At 34.9% G+C, this 21273-nt stretch overlaps 1 protein-coding gene across 8 annotated transcripts in view; it reads right to left on the bottom strand.

Moving 5' to 3' along the window:
- LOC149566692 (nuclear pore complex protein NUP160-like) overlaps nt 1-21273 on the bottom strand; it is a 199004-nt gene that overhangs the window by 100787 nt on the left and 76944 nt on the right. For all 8 annotated transcript variants that reach the window (XM_089820011.1, XM_089820008.1, XM_089820007.1 and 5 more), the window contains 3 exons: nt 11751-11933; nt 11468-11660; nt 10639-11219 (listed from right to left, as the gene is read on the bottom strand). In XM_089820011.1, the coding sequence (XP_089676137.1) occupies nt 10639-11219; nt 11468-11660; nt 11751-11933 (957 nt within the window). The remainder of the gene's footprint in view (nt 1-10638; nt 11220-11467; nt 11661-11750; nt 11934-21273) is intronic.

Genomic DNA, 21273 nt, shown 5'->3' on the forward strand with positions numbered 1-21273 from the left:
CCTATTAGCAGTAAATGAAATACACTCAATCCTATTATGAGACTTTGAATCCCTGCGAGGAGATTCCAACCCTGTTAAGAGTTGTGGAAGGTAGAAGGACCCATTGTCCAAATAGCTTAAGGGGCAAGATCACTGAACTCATTATCCAACTAATCTTAGGACTATCCATTGTAGAGTAATACAAAGCAATAATTGTCCACTGCAACCTCTTTGCCAAATACAGTCTCTCTATCAGCTTGTTGTGCCTAATATGCACCAAACTCTTCTCTAATCTCAATATCAAGTTCACTGGATCTTACATCCAAGTTTGCATACTCGCATTACATAGAATTCCTCATATCGCTTAGTCACTTACACAAAATCAACAATCCGTAATACACTTTTACAAAAAAAGGAAAACATCTTTCCTTTATACTAAGTCCTCAAATTAATTATTGAGTCAGCCTTGAGACTTTCTCAATTTACAATTAATATAGGACCACATTAAGATAATACAATACACATTACATTACATCTCTTCATAATTACATAACATTGTCAACTCACAGTCCTTCACACGTACAACCTCAGGCTTAGCGCAATTAACCATGCCACCTTTGTTATATCTTCTACCTAAGTCCAACCACGCTTAACTAGATTCTATCTCTGTTAGAAGCTATAATCCAATTAGAAAAAGTTGCTTCTCAGGAACTCTGCCAAAACGTTGTCTTTAATAAATCTCGAATAATTGTCAATTGTCTTCATATTTCGCCATGTGCACTTAATCATATGACTAGGACACTCTGTAGAACATGTCCACAATTGCGCATAACCACATCTTCAATACTCGAACCGTACGACCTCAATCTCTATCCATTGCTTTGTCAATCTTAACAAAATAACCAATATGTTGACATCAACGATAAACACTACCATGAATGAAAACATATAACCATGCTAACAATCTCCCAAATGCTCCAGCAATGTTGGGATACTCCCCCATACGAATATCATCAACATTCATGCTAAGAGTATCAAAGCCTAGTGCATAAAAGTTAAAACAACTTAATCACTATAAGTAGATCTAGGATATAGAACACATGGCTAGTTTGAAAGGATCCTCTTCTAATAAGGCAACTTTATTTGATACTACCAACTAATGTTTGAAAACTCAGACTTGGCACAGGCTCGGTGGACCAAAAAAGAATTTGGACTTAAGACTAAACAAATTACTCGAGTAGGATTCAGCTAGGATTCGGCAACAAAAAACAAAAACGGCGCTTTAAGTCTGTTTCTGGTGTTTCCTAAAAGCTCAGGAGTGCATCTTGAAAACTCGGAAGTCCTTCCTAAAAGCATATCGGTCTTTGGCTTGGACTAGCTAGCTCTCAACTTGCATGTCCATGCCAAGTTGACTTAGCAAGCCACGAGACTCACAAGTCATGGTAAGTCTACGGCAAAGCTCGGGAGCTTGTAACAATGGTATTAGCTATTCTTGATGGAGTATCTGATTGGAAACTTATCTGTCCTCTCTAGGGCTTAATGTATGGATGTTAGTAGTACATGGTTATACAATGCCCAAAACTCCTCCAAGTGATCTTGGTGAATAGAAAGATAATGTAAATTATGTTAAGGCAAAAAAATGTTATTCTTTGTGGTTTATTTGAAAATTAATTTGTTAAGGTGATGCATCATCAAACAGCTAAGATCATCTGGGATAAATTGAAGAGTATCTATGAAGGTGATGATAAAGTGAAATAAACAAAAGTACAAACTTACATGGCTTTGTTTTAAAGGATTAAAGATGACAAAGGAAGAACAGATTCCAGACTCAATCAACCCAAGGCTCTTGGAGAGAATATGAAAGGCTATGATTGGTCGAAAGAATTTAAGATCTCAACCTTCCAGATATAATGATAAAAGCTCTACAGTTGAAGAATCCAGGGACTTTAGAAAACTCACAGTCGATGGTTTACATGGCATCCTAACTGAATATGAAATGAAGATGGCTGCTAAAGATGATTCAAAGAGAGAGCGCCCTCTTAAAGCAACCAAGAAAGCAAAAGAAGATAATTCAAAGTTAGAGAGTGATATGGACAAAAAAATTGCAAACCTTGTAAAGAAACTCAAAAAATATTTTGGAAAGTATCAAGGGAAGCTGCCTATCAAATGCTTCAATTTTCATAAAATTAGACACTTGCTACTAAAAGTCACAATTCCAAAAGTGATAAAGATAACAAAGAAGGCTTTAAGAAGAAGAACAAAGGCCAATTTACTTACAAACAATGAAATTATTCAAACCAGAAGAAAATTTGTACTTTAAAGAAGAAAGCACAAATTATGAAAATAACGAATAAAATAACCTTGAAACTGTGAGACTTCGCTCACGGTAGTTGGATCACTTAATGCAGATTAAGTGATGAAGATTCGCATGATATTGAAGAGGGTGAAATAGATCTTCAAGAACTATTATGTGCCCTAGAAGAAATTTGGAAACCGAACAAGGAGAAATAACAGCAGGAACATTAAGCCCTAATGAAGGAACAAGAACAACGAAAATCAGATGATTATCAATCTAACAATTCAAATTGAAGACGGTAAAAGATGAGATGAGGTAATCAATTTTGAACTTATGTTAAAATCCAAAAATCATTTAAAGTTACAAAGTAAAATAGTACCTCTGAGAAATGATCTTTAAGCAATTGAAGGTTGTATCTGAAATAAGAATTCAGTTTGAAAAGGGTTTTCATATCTTGGATGAAAAGTTAGCCAAACAAACCTTAAACAATGGTGAATCTGGTTTGGGTTTTGAAAAAGGCCAAAGTTCTTGTAATTCTTACAAGAAAAAAGAAAATAATGATGGATTTGTTAACATTTAGAGGCAGAAAAGATATCCCCAGAGGCATCCTTCTACAAGAAGAGTGACAACAGACAGGTTTTACCCCTTTTATAATTATTGTTACTTCTGTGAATCAGTTTAATGTACAGTTGTGTCAAGAAGGAAAACCAATTTTGTTAGCTAAAATCCTTTTCATTATATGAAAGATTTTGGTATGATTTGTTTTAAAAATCTAATGTTGGTCAGCTTGCAAACAATTTCACGAGTTTTGCAAATTAGAAAATGACTGGGAGCAAGTTCTTTGATAAGACACTGAAAATGTATAGAAAAAGAATGTGAAGATGCAAATTCCTTGGATAATAGAAGCTGGTTGCTCAAAACATATAACAAGTGATAAGAGTAATTTTACTACCTATATTAGTTGAAATGGTGGAGCAGTAAAATTTCGTGATAAATCATCAATTCAAATTTGTAGTGAAGGTTCATTGAGCAATAATGGTACTCAAAAAATGACCAAGTTAAGTATGTTGATGGATTGAAGTATAATTTCTTGAGTGTCGGTCAAATGTGGGATAATGGCTACTTTGTAATTTCTTATGCAAAAGGGTGTGAAGACAGAAAGATTAAATCCGGAAAATCAGTGATGGAAAGTACAAGAGAAATAGTTATGTTTATGATATTACTATTAGAGATGATAAAGGCAAAGAATGATTGTTGGATCAAGCTGGTTTTAGCATAGACATTTAAGTCATGTAAAATTTGATAATCCTGTCAAAATTAGTTCTATGAGTTCAGTAAAATATATGCCTAAGATCACCAAGCCTAAAATTATTATTTGTAAATGATGCCAACGAGGTAAACAAACAAGAGAAAGTTTCAAATCTAAATAATACCCAAGTTCACAACCCTTAGAGTTAGTTCATGCTAGTCCCACTAGAACTAAGGGTTTAAGAAATGAAAATTATTTTATGCAATTTGTCGATGAATTCTCCAAAACATTATGGTAACTTTTTTTGAAAGACAACTTTGAGGCATTTGATAGATTTTAAAATATTTAGTCATGGTTGAAAGAGAAAGTGGTTTGCAGCTTAAATGTCTTAGATCAGAAAAATGTGGTGAATTCATTTCTAATGAATTTGATGAATATGATAAGAAATGTGGCATCAAAAGGCCTCATGGGTAGAGATCCTCCATAATTGGACTCTCTAGCTTGGATTAGGCCAAAACCCTGAGTTTCTACAAACCAAAAAACATAACTATTGTATTTGCTCATAATGCTTTCCCACTCCTCTACAAGATCATCCCTGCACATCAATCCCAACCATTTCTTCTTTTCTTCTGTAGTCATTTTTGTTGGGGTTTTTATTGGGTCTTGCCATCGGTCGGGAACCTCGAATATGTTGTGCTCACTTCTTTAGCCAAATAGGAAATTGTAATATTTTGCTGAACTAATTTGTGCCCATTCTTATTATATCTAGTAATTATAGTCCGAAGCATAGGTTCAAACTCCTTCAAATCAAAAATAGGCATAAAAATGATTTTATCTACCTCTGCTTTGCACAATGCCTCGTTCAGTACATGATTTTGCTCTATTTTCTCCCACTTGATTCAAAATTCGCTCCCAAAGATGCTCTTGAATGGTATACTAGCCATTTTACTCTTTTCACTGCTCTTTGCATTTTCCTTCTTTTTGGAAGACACCATATTCCTTACCTATAATCTCGTCTTTTCTTGAATCTGTAACTGATTTCCTATACTTATTTTCACCAAAGTGAACGAATTAAGAGTTCATTTTTTTCAGTTAGTTTTGTTCCCTATCAATGGTTTTGGTTTGCGTGTTCTGTTTCTACCTCGATATGTGTTCTTTGTGTGTCGTCTTTCTCCACTTTCCTCTTACTTGGCGTCATACTACCACCCTTCATCCATACGACCTTGTTCTTTCTCCCTCCTTTACTTTGTACTGTTTGTTTCGTTATTTTTGTTCGTACACCGTATGTTTGACATGTACAATGGATTTCTTGCGGTGTCACTGTCCTCCTAACCCTATCGCACGTTGTACGGCATACTTACCATGTTCTTGTATAACAACTTTGCCTCCTTCCTCCTTATGTCACTCCTCTTTCCGTACAAGAATCAGGTGTCTCCTTCTACCCACCATACACCAAATGTCTATACATCGTATGCAAGCCTTTGATTTCTTTTGTGCTTTTGTGTTCATATAGTGTTGTATGTATTTTAGATTCTCTCCTTGCCGTAAAGGAGCTATATGCCATACACAATTGACATCCTTCATACTTGCTTTTCTTCTGCTTCCTTCTTGTGTATGGTTTCCTCTCCCAACGAATTCACTGTGTGGACTTCCTTGTGTTAAGTTTATCACACTTTGAATTGAGAAGGAACAACTCTTTATTCCTAATTACATAACCTTGTATTACTTCCTTTTAATACTATTCTTATGATACTATGATAGATGTCAAAGTGAGAGAATATATTTTGATCAAGTACAAAGAGGGAAGGTAGACAGTAGACCCTACCCATATATTAAGTGAAAAGAGATTTGCCCGGTGTTAGCCTTACAAGGAGTTTGGCACGCCCACAAGACTGACGGAAGCCTCTCTTTCCAATCCTATTTTTCCACCCCACATGTCTTGTGCATGATAGACACCAAATTTCGTTTGTGGCTTATGCCTAGCCATTTGCCTAGAGATCGTATGGACTAGACAGAATATGTAAGGTCTTAAACTCATTTGTCATAATCCTAATTACTTGATTCACAAAGTGTACTCCTCTATCACTTGTTATTTGCAAGGCTATGCCAAACCAAGTCACTATTTGTTCATAGGGAAATCTTGCAATATTGAGTGTTGTGTTGTCTGGAAGGGCCTTTGCCTCCACCCATTTTGTGAGGTACTTTGTCGCCACTATTACAAATTTACATCTATGTGTAGAGGCTCTACAAAATCCAACCCCAATCTTTCAAATATCTCTTCTGGCTGCGATTGGAAGAGTGGCATAAAGTCTCTTTTCAGGGGTTTGTTTTCTCTTTGGCATGTATCACAACTTAGAACCCATTCCCAAGCATCTACATGAAGTGCAGGCCACCAAAGTCCTACTAGTAATACTTTTTGTGCCATAACATCCGGTCCCATGCGGCCTCCTATCAATCCTTCATGAGACTCCCTAAGCACTCCTAGAATTTCCTCCTCCATTACACATATCAGTAGTACCTCATCAGGCCCCATTTTGTACAATAGAGCATTAATGAGCTGAAATGTCTTAGTTTTCAATGCAATCGTTCGCCTTTCGATGGCTGCCATATCTGTAGGAAAAGTAGAAGTTGATAGGTACTGACCAATGCCTTCATACCAATACGGTAATACTGCAACTTGAAATAAATGTGCATTCCAAAAATTCTCATTCACTTCTTCCCAAGTAGGTTCTCTTGATTTTATACTAGACAACCGGTTTGCAATCACATGACTTTTCCATGGTCATACAATGATTTTAAAAATAAACTCTTGGAGAAAGATTAGCCACCTACTTACCCTTCTTTGTAACATGGGTGTGTTTACCAAGTATATCAGACCTTGATGATAAACAAAAAATGTGAAAGGTGTGGCTAATAAATAATGTCAAAAATTTTTAACAGCATCAACCATAGCCAATGCTTCTATCTTTGTTGTGCTATAGTTTCGCGCAACTTTTGAAAGTAGTCAACTTGCAAAGTACAATGGATGGTCCAATCCCTGTTGTCCAATTTGTCCTAGTGTGGCACCTATTGCATTGTTAGAAGCGTCCACATGGACATGGAACTCCTTATTCCAATCCGAGTATATGAGAATTGGAGCTACTACCAGTGTGGATTTCAATTCTTGGAATGCCTCCTCCCGTTCATTTTGCCAAACAAATGGTTCTCCCTTTTCAATTTTTGAAAGGGTTAGGATACTTCTGCGAATCCTTTTATGAACCTCCTATATTATCTCACATGCCAGAAGAATGATTTGAGGTCAGTTCCATTTGCAGGTTTTTCCATATTCAGAATGGCTTTGATCTTATCGAGATCTATTTTCAATCCTTCTTTCCACACTATGTGGCCCAAGAGTATGCTCTAAGGGACCATAAATTTGAATTTCTTTGGATTCAATGCCAGCCTTGCTCTCCAACATCATTCCACGCATTCTCTGATTGCTTCCAGATGGTCCTCCTTCCCACTATAAATTGACCAATCCAAAAAAGCTTTGAAACACCCTACAAACAATCCATCGAAGATGTGGAGTATAATTCTTTGAAATGTAGCTTGTGTGTTGCATAGCCCAAATGGAATCCTATTGTAGGAATGCAAATTGTCTTCCACTATGAACATGGATTTCAATTTGTCTTCTTCAACAACGCTAATTTAGTTATATATTGAAAACCTATCCATGAAGGAGTACATTTCATGCCTAACCACCTTTTCTAGAATACTATCAACAAATGGGATTGGTAAGGGACCTTTTATTGTTATTGCATTTAGACATCTAAAATCCACACAAATCAAGACTTGTTTCTCGACTTTTCTCAAAGATAAACTATAGGTGAAATACACTCACTAGTCTATACATTGAATATTATACTTGCATTGAGCATCTTAGTGATCTCCTATACTTTGGTTGCACAATTCTTATTCATCTAATAGGGTCTTTTACATGTTGGCCTTGCTCTGGGCATGAGGGGTATTTGATTGACGCATAGGTCTGGTGACACCCCCATTATGTTCTTATACGTCCATGCAAACACATCCTTAAATTCAGAGAAGATTCTAAAGGTTGTTAATTTCAATACTGTGTCCCAGTAATCTCCTATGACAATCTCCTTTGGATAGTCTTCCTCCCATATAGTCATCCTTTCCAGTTTAGCTTCTTAATATTTTATTTCTTTGTTTGTCTTGAATTTGTGAGTCAAGGTGTCATCAAGTTTGGCAGTACCCTCCTTATACTCCCTATAGCACCCCAGGTATTCTTCCTGGGATTCTGCCTCTTAAATCTGCAGCATATTACATTCGGGTTGAAAAACCCCATAATTGCCCATTTGCCAATGGAAACAACCATTGAGGGAACTTATTTCATCCTCTAAACAATCTTAGAGCCTTAATATCCCTTCGTCATCTTGCTCCATCCTCCCCCTCGACTTCTGACTTGAACGCCAACTCCTAACTTACCTTTTGGTTTCGCACGTCAATTGTATACTTTCATTCATCTACTTCAATCAAAAGAGTATTTTTTACCAATTGTGATTCGTCTTGACTGTTACCAACCATCCTCTCCCTAATAGTGCATCATATCCCTTCTTTTCCAAAGTAATCACTACAAACTCTAGGAAGAATTCCTATGGGCCAATAACAACTTTCTGTCCCATTAGTGTCCCTATAGGCTTGATTTTGTGCTGGTATTAGTGTCCCATACTATGCTCTCAGGGACCGCTCTCTCTCGGGCTTCCTTTTGCATGTATTGGGCCACAGAAACTTCCCACGCCTCCACCCAATCTCGTGTTACGTGATCTTCCCTTGTTGTTTCTTCTTTTTCCCTGTCACTGTTTGTGACTTGTACTTGTGGCAAGAATAGTCTGCCCATTACTACATCCTATTTGTGATAAGACCTCTAGGTTCAAACTTAGGCAACGGCGCCAAAAATGTAGAATGGTTATTGTACCATATACCAAAACATGAATTCAAAATTACCACTATCAACATATGCAATTATTACCAATGACAATCATACCAAATATGTGTGAGGGAAAACAGTATTCTTTTTGTTACAAAAAAAAACTAGTACATCATTCATGTTCAAATATTCTTAAATTAGTGCTCGGTTGGTTAGGGAGACCAACCGACACATCCCCTCGCTACCTAGCTACCCAACCCACTATTAACTATCTCTAATTACAGTATTGTTTTATTATGCCCTACAACATCATTATAACAAGAATTAAAGCAATGATGACAACAGTGACAACAACAACTGTAGTATAACAGCAATAAATAATCATGACAACAGAATTAAAGTAATGATGACAACAGCGACAACAACTGTAGTATAACAGCAATAAATAATCATGATTTGAATCTGTAGTTGACAATACAAGTTATATAACATTTAACACTACCAGCAATAATTTGCATTTCTGATTTCATTGTTCAATAAATTGTCAACTTAGGAAATTCTTGACAGGTGCATTTGCCATAATGTGGTACTGTGTGAGAAGTACAAACAATTCATTATATTGGAATGTGGTTAGCATGAAGGATTCTATAGACATCATCCAACATCATTTTGACATTGAAATGTTATATTACTGATGTTATCTTGCTCTTCATTGACTCACCATCCATTATTAACTCTCATATGCACACTAGGGCATTCTTCGCTGTAGATAATGAATTAATACTTATAGATTTGCTTTATCATCAGTATTCTTACTCCTGGATGCATGTAGAATTCCGCGATAAGTTTCTATTTGACAACCCAGGAGGTCAAAAGACCAAGCTAGTGGCTTCATCACTTTTGGCAAGCTACCAAGGAGCTCAGCCATTTTTTTTGTTTCTAACTTCAGGTATTTTCAAGACTGCACCCTGTAGAGGTTTTCTTCTATCTTCCATTCCCTTCTCATTTAGTCTCATAGACTATGTTTAGTCTCGTGGACGGAAAAAAAAAAATCTTCTTCTTCTTCTTTCTCATTTCAAAGTAATAGTTTAACTTGCCTTTGAAACAATTATGCACATCAGAGTATCTCTTAGCTTGGGTTGTATGATGATCTTGTATTTAATTGTATGCATGCATAGGAAATCCAGTGAAAATTTTGGATTCCACATTTTCCATAGACAGCAGCAGGTAAAATGGACTAGAGCACATTGCATAGACATAAGCAGATCCCTATATTGTCCCAAGAAATCATCTAAATCATCTAGTCCCAAGCTATTATATTTCTCCTATTTCCATTTCTATAACCAATCTGTCATTTCATCACTCGTATTGTTTGTAATTTGTAAATCCTTTCTACTCTCATCATTACATTTTGTAAACAAAGCCTTACCAATACCCAAGGAAATCTAAGGTACCAAATTAACAATTAATAGAAAACTTGCATAATATGAATAGAATTACAAATAACAAAGAGGACAAAGGAATTAGCTGCAACTATACTCCTGATGTACACTCTACTGTCCTGTCCTCAGTATCTATAAAGTACAATGCTATTCAAATCGAATCTTCTCAGAAAGAGAGTGCAAAGGAAGCTTCTAGATGAAGGAAGATAATAACATAACAAAGATCTACATAGAGAATATAATATAACTTCATATGACCACAAAACATTTCATAGAGCACATAGTGCATTCAAGTATATTTGGGCTAGCCCGTGTAGCCTTGTCCCCTTATTATAAGGACATATTGCTATCTAGATAACCTTTAAATTTATGCATATTTATTTTCTGTTATCTATTCATTTTAGGTACATTATTTGATTCATATTAAATACACCTCCTTATCAATGTGTGTGTGTCTTTCTAAATCAAATAGTTCAGCAAATTTTAAAACACATACTTGAGAAAAGGATCCCTGGGTATCCAACTACATAAGTGAAGAATATAACAATAGAGAAAAGATAAGGGCTAAAAATATGAAAAGCATTTGACTTTATAACGATGAGTTATCCTTCTGATAAAGAATTTGGATCTTTTTCCCTTCAGACATTTCATACCACTGTTCAGCAACATATGAAGAAGTTAAATGATACTTCAACAAGCAGGAAACACACAAAAAAGTCTTTTTACAGAGTACAAAACTCACCTGTCCTTTGATTTTTACCACATAACTAAGAAGAAGAAGCAAGTCGCGGGCACTCTCAAATTGAATTTCTGCGACCTGAGAAACTGTCTGCATTAGCAATGTTGTATTTACACTGTATATAATGCCCCTTGCTGCAGATCTTTTGTCAGAGGAAAACTTTTCAGGAACGATGCTAACCAAGAACTTTTCAATTACATTCAAAACTCTATCCCAGCCACCTGCTTTATCTCTTAATGCCTGTAGAGAAAATATCATACTAAGAGAAAATTTTCTCTGATGACTGTGATACGTATGTTCCTTCTCACGTGCAAAGTCCAGACCAAGATGTGAACTGCGTTGTTTTAAGACCGAAAAGTCATATCCAACATCTAAAAGCCTCAGGAAGCGAGAAATGAGATACTGGAACGTAACACTTGATGGCTTTATCAAAGCTTCATAAAAAACAGCAAGAGCAGCTTTCCCTAAATATCTTGATATGTTGCCTGTGCACTTCAAAATCCCATCAAGTATCTCAGCATCAATTATATTATGCTTCCAGCTTGAAGGAAGCGCAGAAATTTTCCCATCAACCATACACATTCCTACAAAAAGTAAGGAATTTCATCAAAACAAAAACTCTAGAGTTAACCATTACAGACAGCAGTCCATAAAATCAAAAATAGAAACCCCAAAAATATAATTTCATTTTTTACATCTTTCGAATTTAAAAATAAACAAAAGCATGTAATATATAAAACGAAGTTAATTGAATCATCTATTAAAACTACATTAATTGAAACAAACAGAGAGAACAAAAGAACCACTTTGACATGGCAGACTTTCGGCTCACCATGTACTATCTGCTCAATATTGCACAGACTACGATTCAAAGACAGAGAGTGCCTTCTGATCAATCCGATGCCTCCAGTTGAGGAGTCAAAAAGCAAACCATATGGCACATTGTTACGACACCAAGATTGCAAGTAAATATTGCAAAAACTTTTCCATTCATATGACAGAGAGATTTGATTATCCGCAATTCCCTGAAAAAACCACAATTTGATGTATGTAAATTAGTGTATGCCAAACAACAGCAATTGCTTCAGAAAGCAAACAATCACTCACCACCTTACCTCACATTCTATGACAGACAGAATCTCCTTACGCAAACCATCTACTGTAAGTGAACGAAAGTCAGAATCGCTTAAATGCTTCTTACGAGTCCCCATAACTTCCTGAAGTGGACGACGTTGTCGAACACCAGATTGCATTAGTCTACGGAGAAACATGGCTGACACGGAAGGAGGGACTTCATTCTGCAAGATCAACAAAGTTACAAGTAAAAAGATATCAAATCAAGAAATATAAAATTATGGTATTGAGTACTTCATATAGGTACCAAAATCAATTTGCTTCAGACAAATTATGTTCACATCAGTAAACACATTATTAATTATTTAAAAATTTGGCAACCATGCATAAACCATTAAGTATTTTGACACCGAAAGGAAAAAATAATCACAAAACTATCACTGGATCCACAAACTCCAAAAATAGACACTCCCAGTTTCAATAACTACCAAAATGCAGAAGCAGACAATTAAAATCAATATTTTACTGTGCATATGTCAATCTCACAACAATAAGCATTACATTTATCTTTTCCTGTAATAGTAGTGGAGACCCTAGTAGCAAAACAGCTTGTTAGAGTAACTCCACAAATCAAAGGACTAGAATAATTCAAAAACTAATTATTTAATTTGAAAACATCAAGTTTACAAAAAGCACAACAAAAAGGTAAAAAAAGTGGTGCTTTAAAATTGAAGCATATTTAAAGAGTATAGAGAGACTGAGAGAAAATAAAAATGAGAGCTTATTAAACAATTTTGAGAAATATAATTTATTTATTTATTTTGTATTCCTGATAGCATTGCACAAGGTGTTCTACATAGTGCAAAAAATCTTGTGTGTACAACATAAACATGCTAGACATTCTACATACTGCATAAAATATGATTTGTACCAAATAAAACCTGACAATTAAGTAAAAAGTTTAAGAAAGTTTCAGAAAGACCAGAAATCCTATAAAGTGGGCTACACTAGAGGGTTAAAGGTCCTGACGATGAAAATCCAAGGTGAAATCCTTTCCTTATTCATTCAAAGTTCAAACAAACTAACATTGATGTTGGACTCCCAAAGAATTTTGCTAAAAGTAATTATATCAAAAAATTATCATGCATTTTTATAGTGGGCAACAAAATAAGGGGGCCTACTTAAAATACAACCATTTTAAAAAGAAATTTAATTTAAGAAAAGACAGGTTAAAAAATTATTTAAGACTATTGAAATATTGCCATGCTCCGTAGTGATTATTATTAATATAATTTAAAATTATAAATTGTTTACAGAATAAATGAAGTAACATAATAGATGAATATAACATTTAGTCACAACCAAAGTAACGACAATCGGAATTGGCAAGGGTGAATCGAATTGCAAATCGGCCATGAATCAGAATTGAATCGAACACGAATTGGCAAATTTAAAAAACCTTGAAATTTAGAGATTTTAACAATTTAAAACTTATTTTATGCAACCTTTATTGAATATAACTTAAAACACACTATAATATCGTCAAATAAAAGCTAACAGACATAAACAAGAAACATAAATGAATAATACACTGACATACAAAAAAAAATCAACACTAACCTCTTGCAAATGAGTTGAGGAGTGTTGTTATGGACTCCTTAATGCTCCCAGTGCAATCTTATGGCCTCCCCAAATGGATTATTGATCTCTTTGGTGCCTCTTCCTTCTTGCTGGTTGCAAACCTGTAGTTTTTCATTTTTCTTCTCTCTCACTTTTCCTCTCTTCTACTCATGCTAAACAATTAGAAGGCCCTTTAGGGTTAAAACAAAGAGGAAAGGCAAAAAAACATTAAAAAAAGATGTGCTTTTTTTAAAATTTGATTTGACTTTTCGCAATTCAAAAATGCAGGTCAATTTTTCGCGATTCAAGAATGTGGGCTGATTTTTCGCAATCCATGTAGGCGATTTTGGCAATTTTTTGGATGAATCGCAGAATCAATGATTCAAGGTGATGAAATCGCAGATTTGCTTTAATGATTCAAACAAAATCAAGAAGCCTGAATCGAATTGCCAACCTAGAGTTTCATGTGATTTCTAGGCGATTTTCGTTACTATGGTCACAACCATGTCTCAAAAAGATATGGCGTTCTTATACATTCATTCATTCATCAAATACGCTATGGTCACAACCATGTCTCAAAAAGATATGTCGTTCTTATTCATTCATTCATTCATCAAATATGCAATAGTTGCAAGTTGTTACAAGGTTCGCCGAATTTTCGGCTTGAAGTTCGAAATTCTGTGAACCCTAAAAAAATAAAAAAGTAAAGTTACAAATTCACAACATGTTCGTACGGCAGATGCAAATCTTGTTGTTTTGTGGAAATAATAATTTATTAGTCATCGTTTTGGGGTATTCGGCCAAAACTATTATAAGAAAACCAGTGCCCTTCACTGTGAATGCATCAATGTACGCCGACCCGTTTCTCCATTGGGGGCGTGAAGCAAGCTGAGTGGTTTTCATTGTTTCAACATTTGAAGTGGATGAGTGATTGTGGAAACTGGAAACGTTATCACACTCTGGTTTAGCGTCTAGTTTGAAGTAGATGCAGGTTTAGCATTCGAAAATCCCTTGTAGCTCCCCGCCACCAACCTCCCGACGACAAAGTTTGAAAAATCAAACTGACTCCCGACTACAAAGTTTGAAAAATCAAACTAACTCCCGACTGCAAATTGTCACCGATGGATACCACGTGGGTTTCAAGATTTTTCATTTCATTTGTTTTAGTTTTAGGTTTATTATTATTTCAGGATATGTATTGAAAATTGTTCAATGTTTATATTGTTTATATTGTTTAATATTTTAATATTCTTTTATATTTTAAATTGTGTATATTTGTTTATATTGTGAATTGTAAATTGTTTAATATAGTTTCCTTCTATTATAGTACATGTTTGTTTATTTGTTTAATATTTAAAACATCATATATGTTTTGTTATTACTTTTTTTTAATTTTGTAAACTCAAAACAAATTAATTGTAAATATTATATTTAATAATTTAATAATTTAATTTATATTAAAAACTAAAATAATCATAGATTTATATTTTAGTATTAATGTTTATTAAAAATAGTAATATTTTATTTTATATTAAATTATTTCGTAAATTAATGTTTAAATATTATATTTATTTTTGTCAAATTTTTATAGGCCAAGCTAGATATAGGCAGATGTATCGATCATGAGATCTTTTTTTTGTTTGTCCAGATGCTTCAGTTATTTAGGAATAACTGATGGGACACTCAAACCACCAGAATACTTAGATGGCAGGACCAAAATGATACATGTGCCTTATCCCAGGAGGGAGGGCCATTCTTAGTAGAGAATGAGAAGATTAAACTGGGTCCAGATGTCGAGGCTTGCGCAATCCAAACCAGCTCCTATAACTTTGATAAGATGTTATCTAAATCCATGATGATGGCTAAATAATTCTTTATGCAATTAATGGCAAAAATAAATTGTTACCTATTTGAACTTGAACTGAAGGAAAACAAAACTGTGAACCATGATCCTTTCTGATGTTGATTAAACGACAAGATCATTTTGTGCTCCAATATGGATTAAATACACTTCCATAATCGAAATTATCAATGCTTGTTTACAGATGTAAACTTTTGACAAGATGGGCATGGAAGCCTAAGTCATACAAAGGGAAAAGATGAAATTCCAAATATTTACAGATGAATAATGAGCTACTTGACAAGAATGCTATGAGAAATTGTTTGAGATGCTTAAGATCTTGATTAGATATATGATGATCTTGCATAGTAAATCATGTTTTACCCCTCGAGACACTGCTATACATGTATAATACACATGCGATGTTGACTTTACATATTGAACTGTTGTATATGGATGAAGTGTATATTCTATCATGAGATGAATAATCTAATGAAATGTTATCGTGATAAGGTTACATAAATGGAAAGAAATCACTTACCTTTTTCAAGTGCTCTATATATGTGTGAGGATGATCTACCCGTTAATAAGTGCCATATGCCAAATGGTATGTATAAGTGATATAAATTATGATCAAGTTATGATCTAGAACTTGCTAGCTGAAGAATTCCAATTTTATACACTTATCTTACTCTCAGATATTGAACCTTGAAATTTCTCTTAAATGAAGATATCAAGATGGCATCAAACTAATGATATGGTGAGTGCCTACATGAGTATGGCAGGAACATGAAATAGAATCAACTCAAATGATGCTAAGACAACCACAAGAATGGTAAAGTGAACTCAGGTGAGTACGTGTTTAATTTTATGTTACCATGCAAGTATCTCTTTGGAAATTTTGAACTAAAAATGGATCTTGAGTTTTGATTATGACTTTGATGATATCACGATAATATATATATCTTGTATTTGGAATATTCTTTTAGTGTCTAATTTGCAGAGATCATCGAGGATGATGAAACACAAAGGGGAATGGTACGTTACATTCCAATCTTTAAAAAAATACTCCTTTGTAATGTTCGTTACAATTTCAAGTTCATCGAGGACGATGAACCACAAGGGGAATGGTATGTTATATCCCAATTTTTGACCTAATTTAAAATATAGCCATTGAGGATCGCATGAAGTCAGTTGGTTGTTTAATTTGTTATAATCTGTCGAAATGGTAAGATAGTTAGTGGTTATGATTTCAAGTGAAGATAACATGCTAGTCGATCTTTAATCATGAATTCATAGAATTGAGAAGATGGTTAACTGTTATGATTAATTATGATTAAATAATTTATTATGATAATATAATTTAACGGTGGAGAATTTCCTTGTAGGGAGCATGTCAGTGAGGTAGAAGCTTTGTCAGAAAAGAATTAGGCAAGAGCATCACCATCATTGAGTAAATGGGTTGAGAATCTAGTGACTCGAAATAGGATACAGCTGTGGGACCCGCATGACCTATTTAAATAAATAAATTGAGAAAATAATTGGGTTAAAAATATAAAGTATCTCAAAGGATTTTAATTTATCCTTCATTATAAAAATTTAATTACGTGCATTTAAATATAAAAATGATTCGGCACCATTATAATTTAATAATTTGATAAAGTGATGTTTATATGTTCATATAAGATTTTAATAATATTTGAATTATAATAACCTTTGAATTATTATAATATTCGAATTATAATCTTCCAACTTTATTCTTTCTTTTTAATATTCTTGTTTTTAATCGATTAACATTTGGCATGATTAATTGATTTTATATTTGGCGATTCGAATTGTCTTAATCTTTCCAACTTCTCTTCCACCCCTTTTATTTTCTTTTCCCTCTTTATTTCTCTCCTTTTTCAATCTGAATTTATGAGGGAATCGAAAAGTCTACTTGAAAACCGAATGTAGCCGAAGAGTCATGGCAAGCCTTTAAGACAAGCCGTGAACCAACCAAGACACATCTTCTTCCATTTTGTTTTGCATAGCTAAGTACGTTGATCATTCCATTACTCCTCTATTAATCTATTGTCCGCAAATTCTAGTTTCCAAACTGCGGGGGTGGTGATTGCCAATAGGAGATCCAGTTGAGGACGGGTGAAGTCCATTTTGAGATCGTTTGGGAGCACCCTTCTCCTTTCTATGATTTCCTCATATTTCCCAAGATCTACTACGTCTTTAGTCCTGAGTATCCAATGGTAATCGATGCCCTAATGATTATAGTAGTAAGTGATGCCCTAATTTTATATAGTAGTATTTAATGATAATCGCCATTTGATTTTTAGTTAACAATGTTGAATAGAAGTCATTTCGTGATATTGTTATAGAGGTATTTCTAAACTAACCCGGGTGATTGCAGAAGCATCCCTAATTTTGATTTCGACCTCAATTTCTATGGTATGTGGATTTCAATTTCTGTAGTAATTTCATTTGATGGTCTTTCAAATTTTTAGTTAAAAAAATTTGTTTAACTGATTTAACCATCTTCCTATGAAAATGAGATTATAATTGTATGTTAGTTGTTAATTAAGACCCAAACATCAGGATGTTACAATGTGTCTAGGCTCACATCTGTGTCTTCTAGTGTGCTCAAGTCTACAGGCACAAGCACATTAAAACAAAGTGGAACAATAAACAGCTTTTGGAAACCAATAGAGAGACAAGAGGTGGATGATGCATGGGGTGATTTTTTTTTACAAGTGTTATTCCATTCAATTTGGCAAGGAACCCCCATTTCCGTAATGTAGTTGTGAAAATAGCAAAGTTTGGCAAAGGTTACACACCATCTTCAAAGGTTTTCACAACAACTCCTTTAGAGAGGTCCAAAGGTAGAGTGACAGGAAAGTTAACTGTGGTCAAAGACACTTGGAAGGCAACAAGTTGCACTATATTGAGTGATGGGTGGTCATATATATGTCAGAGGCCTTCGATTAATGTTTTAGTAGCTTCCCCTGAAGGAGTCGTGTTCTTGAAAGTGATTGACACGATCAATCAAAAGAAAACTTCATAGTATATTTTCCAAATATTAGACGAAGTCATTATTGAAGTAGAAGTAGAAAATGTGGTTCAGGTGGTTACTGATAGTGTCGCGAATTGTGTGGGAGCCAGGAAGTTGATTGTAGAGAAGTACCCACAGATTTATTGGAGCCCATGTGCAATGCATTGTTTGGATTTGTTGCTTCATGACTCGGCCAAGTTCCCATGGATACATACAGCAATTTATAGAGGGAGAACAGTTGCAAATTTCATTAGAAACCATCATCTCACATTGAGTCTTTACAGGAAACATGCATCTGGAGAGTTGTTGAGGCCATGTGACACAAGGTTTGCTTCATTTTATATCACATTGAGGAGGCTAATTGAAGAAAAAGAAGCTTTGAGATCTGTGATTTGTTCTAATGAGTAGGAAACTTCGAGACTGTCTAAAAGTGGTAAGGGGAAGAACATAGAGAAAATCATTTTAAACAGCAATTTTTGGGAAAGTGGATCAAAGGTTTTGAACATATGTGGTCCAATTGTTGATGTTCTCCATATGGTCTTGGCATGCTTTATGAAAGCATGGACCAATATACAGAGTCCATTCAGAGAGCAGTAAAAAATGTGGAAGCAAACTACATGAAGATATGGGATGCAATTGATTTCAGGTGGAAAATGATGCACACACCTCTACATACAGCAGCTTGCTATTTGGGGCCCAAGTTATTTTGTATTGATAGACAAAGTGCTCATGAGATTTTTATGATGCCATTGGCAAGTATGAGCAAGATCGAGACACCGCAACTCAAATCAAAGACCAATGTTGGAGATACAAGAAAGCAGAAGGGATGTCTGGAATGGAAGCAGCACAATATGACATGTCACAAGCTGAGGTAACTGGGTATAGATGGTAAAGGAGCTATGAAGCACAAAATCTTGAACTACAACACTTTTCCATTAAAGTATTGAGTCAGCGAGCAAGTTCATCGACATGTGAGATCATTCAATCTAAAAAGAGGAACAAGCTGTTATCTGGAAAGTTGGGAGATCTTGTCTATGTTTGCAGCAATTTGAAATTGCTCATGAACAAATCAGCAAAGGACTCCCCATCTTCTTCACAAAAGGGAATTTTAGAAGACGTGGTCACTAGACCTCTAAAGGAACCAGACTTCGTGGATGATAAGCTGAGTAGTGACATTCCACACTAGCATCATCAAATACTCATAGTATCTAAACTTTCCTTATTTGTAAACATCACAGGCTAGGAGAGAACCTCGCTTTGATACCATGTTAAATTTTGATCAGATTTATAGGTTATAGAAATTTCAAATTTTAATCACTGTCCTGCAGATGTTTATGCAGATTCTATATGATATGTTGCTCTTGTAAGTTGTAATAGGACTAATTGATTTATGTGTATTTCAAGCTCCTCTTTCAACAAATATGTATAAGTTATAAAGAAGCTTGTCTCTCGTAGAGACATGTCTCCACATCAACAAGAGTTTATGTGGGGATATGTCTTGTTAATATCTTAATTCAAATTAGTTATTACATTAACATATATCATTGACTATAATGAACCAGCCAATAACCATGATTGCCTCATCACTCATTAACATCGATACTATTATGTACTCAATACATGAATGTATATATATGATAATAATATATATATATATATATATATGTATGTATATATATATTTATTTATTTATTTATTTATATTCATATATATGTATGTATAATACATCTGATATACACACACACACACATAAGAAATATTATCAATAATAATAATGCTCAATGATAATAATAGTCAAGGATGGATATCAAATGTTTAAGGCCATTCAAACATTTCATTTCTTTGATCAGAATCATCTAATGGAAGCTACAACCACTAACAGAACAAAGGGAGTTTTCTCAACCTATTTAGAGATTTCAAATCTCTTTCATCTTTCTTCAGACGCACTCATCAATAAAGGCTTGCCCTTTATCTCAAGGAAGCCCTTTGGCTTTATACTCACACTTTAGAGCTTTAGCCATCATCACCCTATCTTTCAGATCACTTCATCACCTCCTTCTTTGCCCTTGGGTATCCTGCCTTGGGGATGAAGTAGTCCCTCGAGCACACTTCGGGCCACACCAGATCTATGAAATCTCATGGAGGGTATACTCGACAACACCACCCTACACTCCAACAGCTCGTTGAGACATTCTGGGGCACCCCATCGCCCTGAAACGTACCCTTCAGTTCTGGACTACCCCTGTAAGGAGTATTTAGGCTCTCTTGGTTTTGTTTTTTTGTTTTCCTGTTATGTTCTTTTCACAGGCACCGTTTGGTACTCCTGTTGCTGGCAGTTGCCATCTCGTATACTGTAAAAACCCTTGATTGACTTCTGCTATTGTGTTGATGAAATAATGCAAATTTTTGGAGTTTTGAGTTTTTCTGATTATATATGTTTTTTTGTCTTTTTTCAGTAAATAGAGAAGCTTCCAATTTAAATGCTAAAAACAACTTCTATGTTGAACAAGTAATAACAAACGTTTAACTATGTCAATTACACCGTACAAACAAAGAAATAGTAATTGCATTCATTTCAATAAAGAACCTGCAGTTTTTTGCAGTGTTCAAAAAACCCTGTAATCTGGTATAAAAAAATATCCACCTTCAATCAGTACGCAGGTCTCAAAGTACACTTCAGGCATGCAAGAATCCAACTGCTGGCCCCTAAATATTGTTTACAAACCCCAATTTGAAAATCAAAGGTGTCTCCCTTGAACCGCAAGACTTTAAAAATGGAACACAGGCTCAGGCGGATGCTTGCAGATCATAACGAGGTGATGGCAGGCCTGTCACAAAGCTCAACACTGCCTCAGGAAAGGAACGACAGCCTCCAACCATACACCACAATCACACAAACACACTGCAAAGGATCTAGATGTAATCACGACCTTCATCAGGCTAAAAGCGCAGCCTTAACAACTTGATCGTTGCCTTAAATGGAGACGATATCCCACATCACAAATCCTCCAATACAGATCCCAGGTGTAAATGTCTGATTGCAACAACTCTCTCCAAACAC

Source organism: Cupressus sempervirens, chromosome 3 (assembly GCF_028749045.1).
Source record: "Cupressus sempervirens isolate cs-2001-9-10 chromosome 3, ASM2874904v1, whole genome shotgun sequence".
Classification (NCBI taxonomy): domain Eukaryota; kingdom Viridiplantae; phylum Streptophyta; class Pinopsida; order Cupressales; family Cupressaceae; genus Cupressus; species Cupressus sempervirens.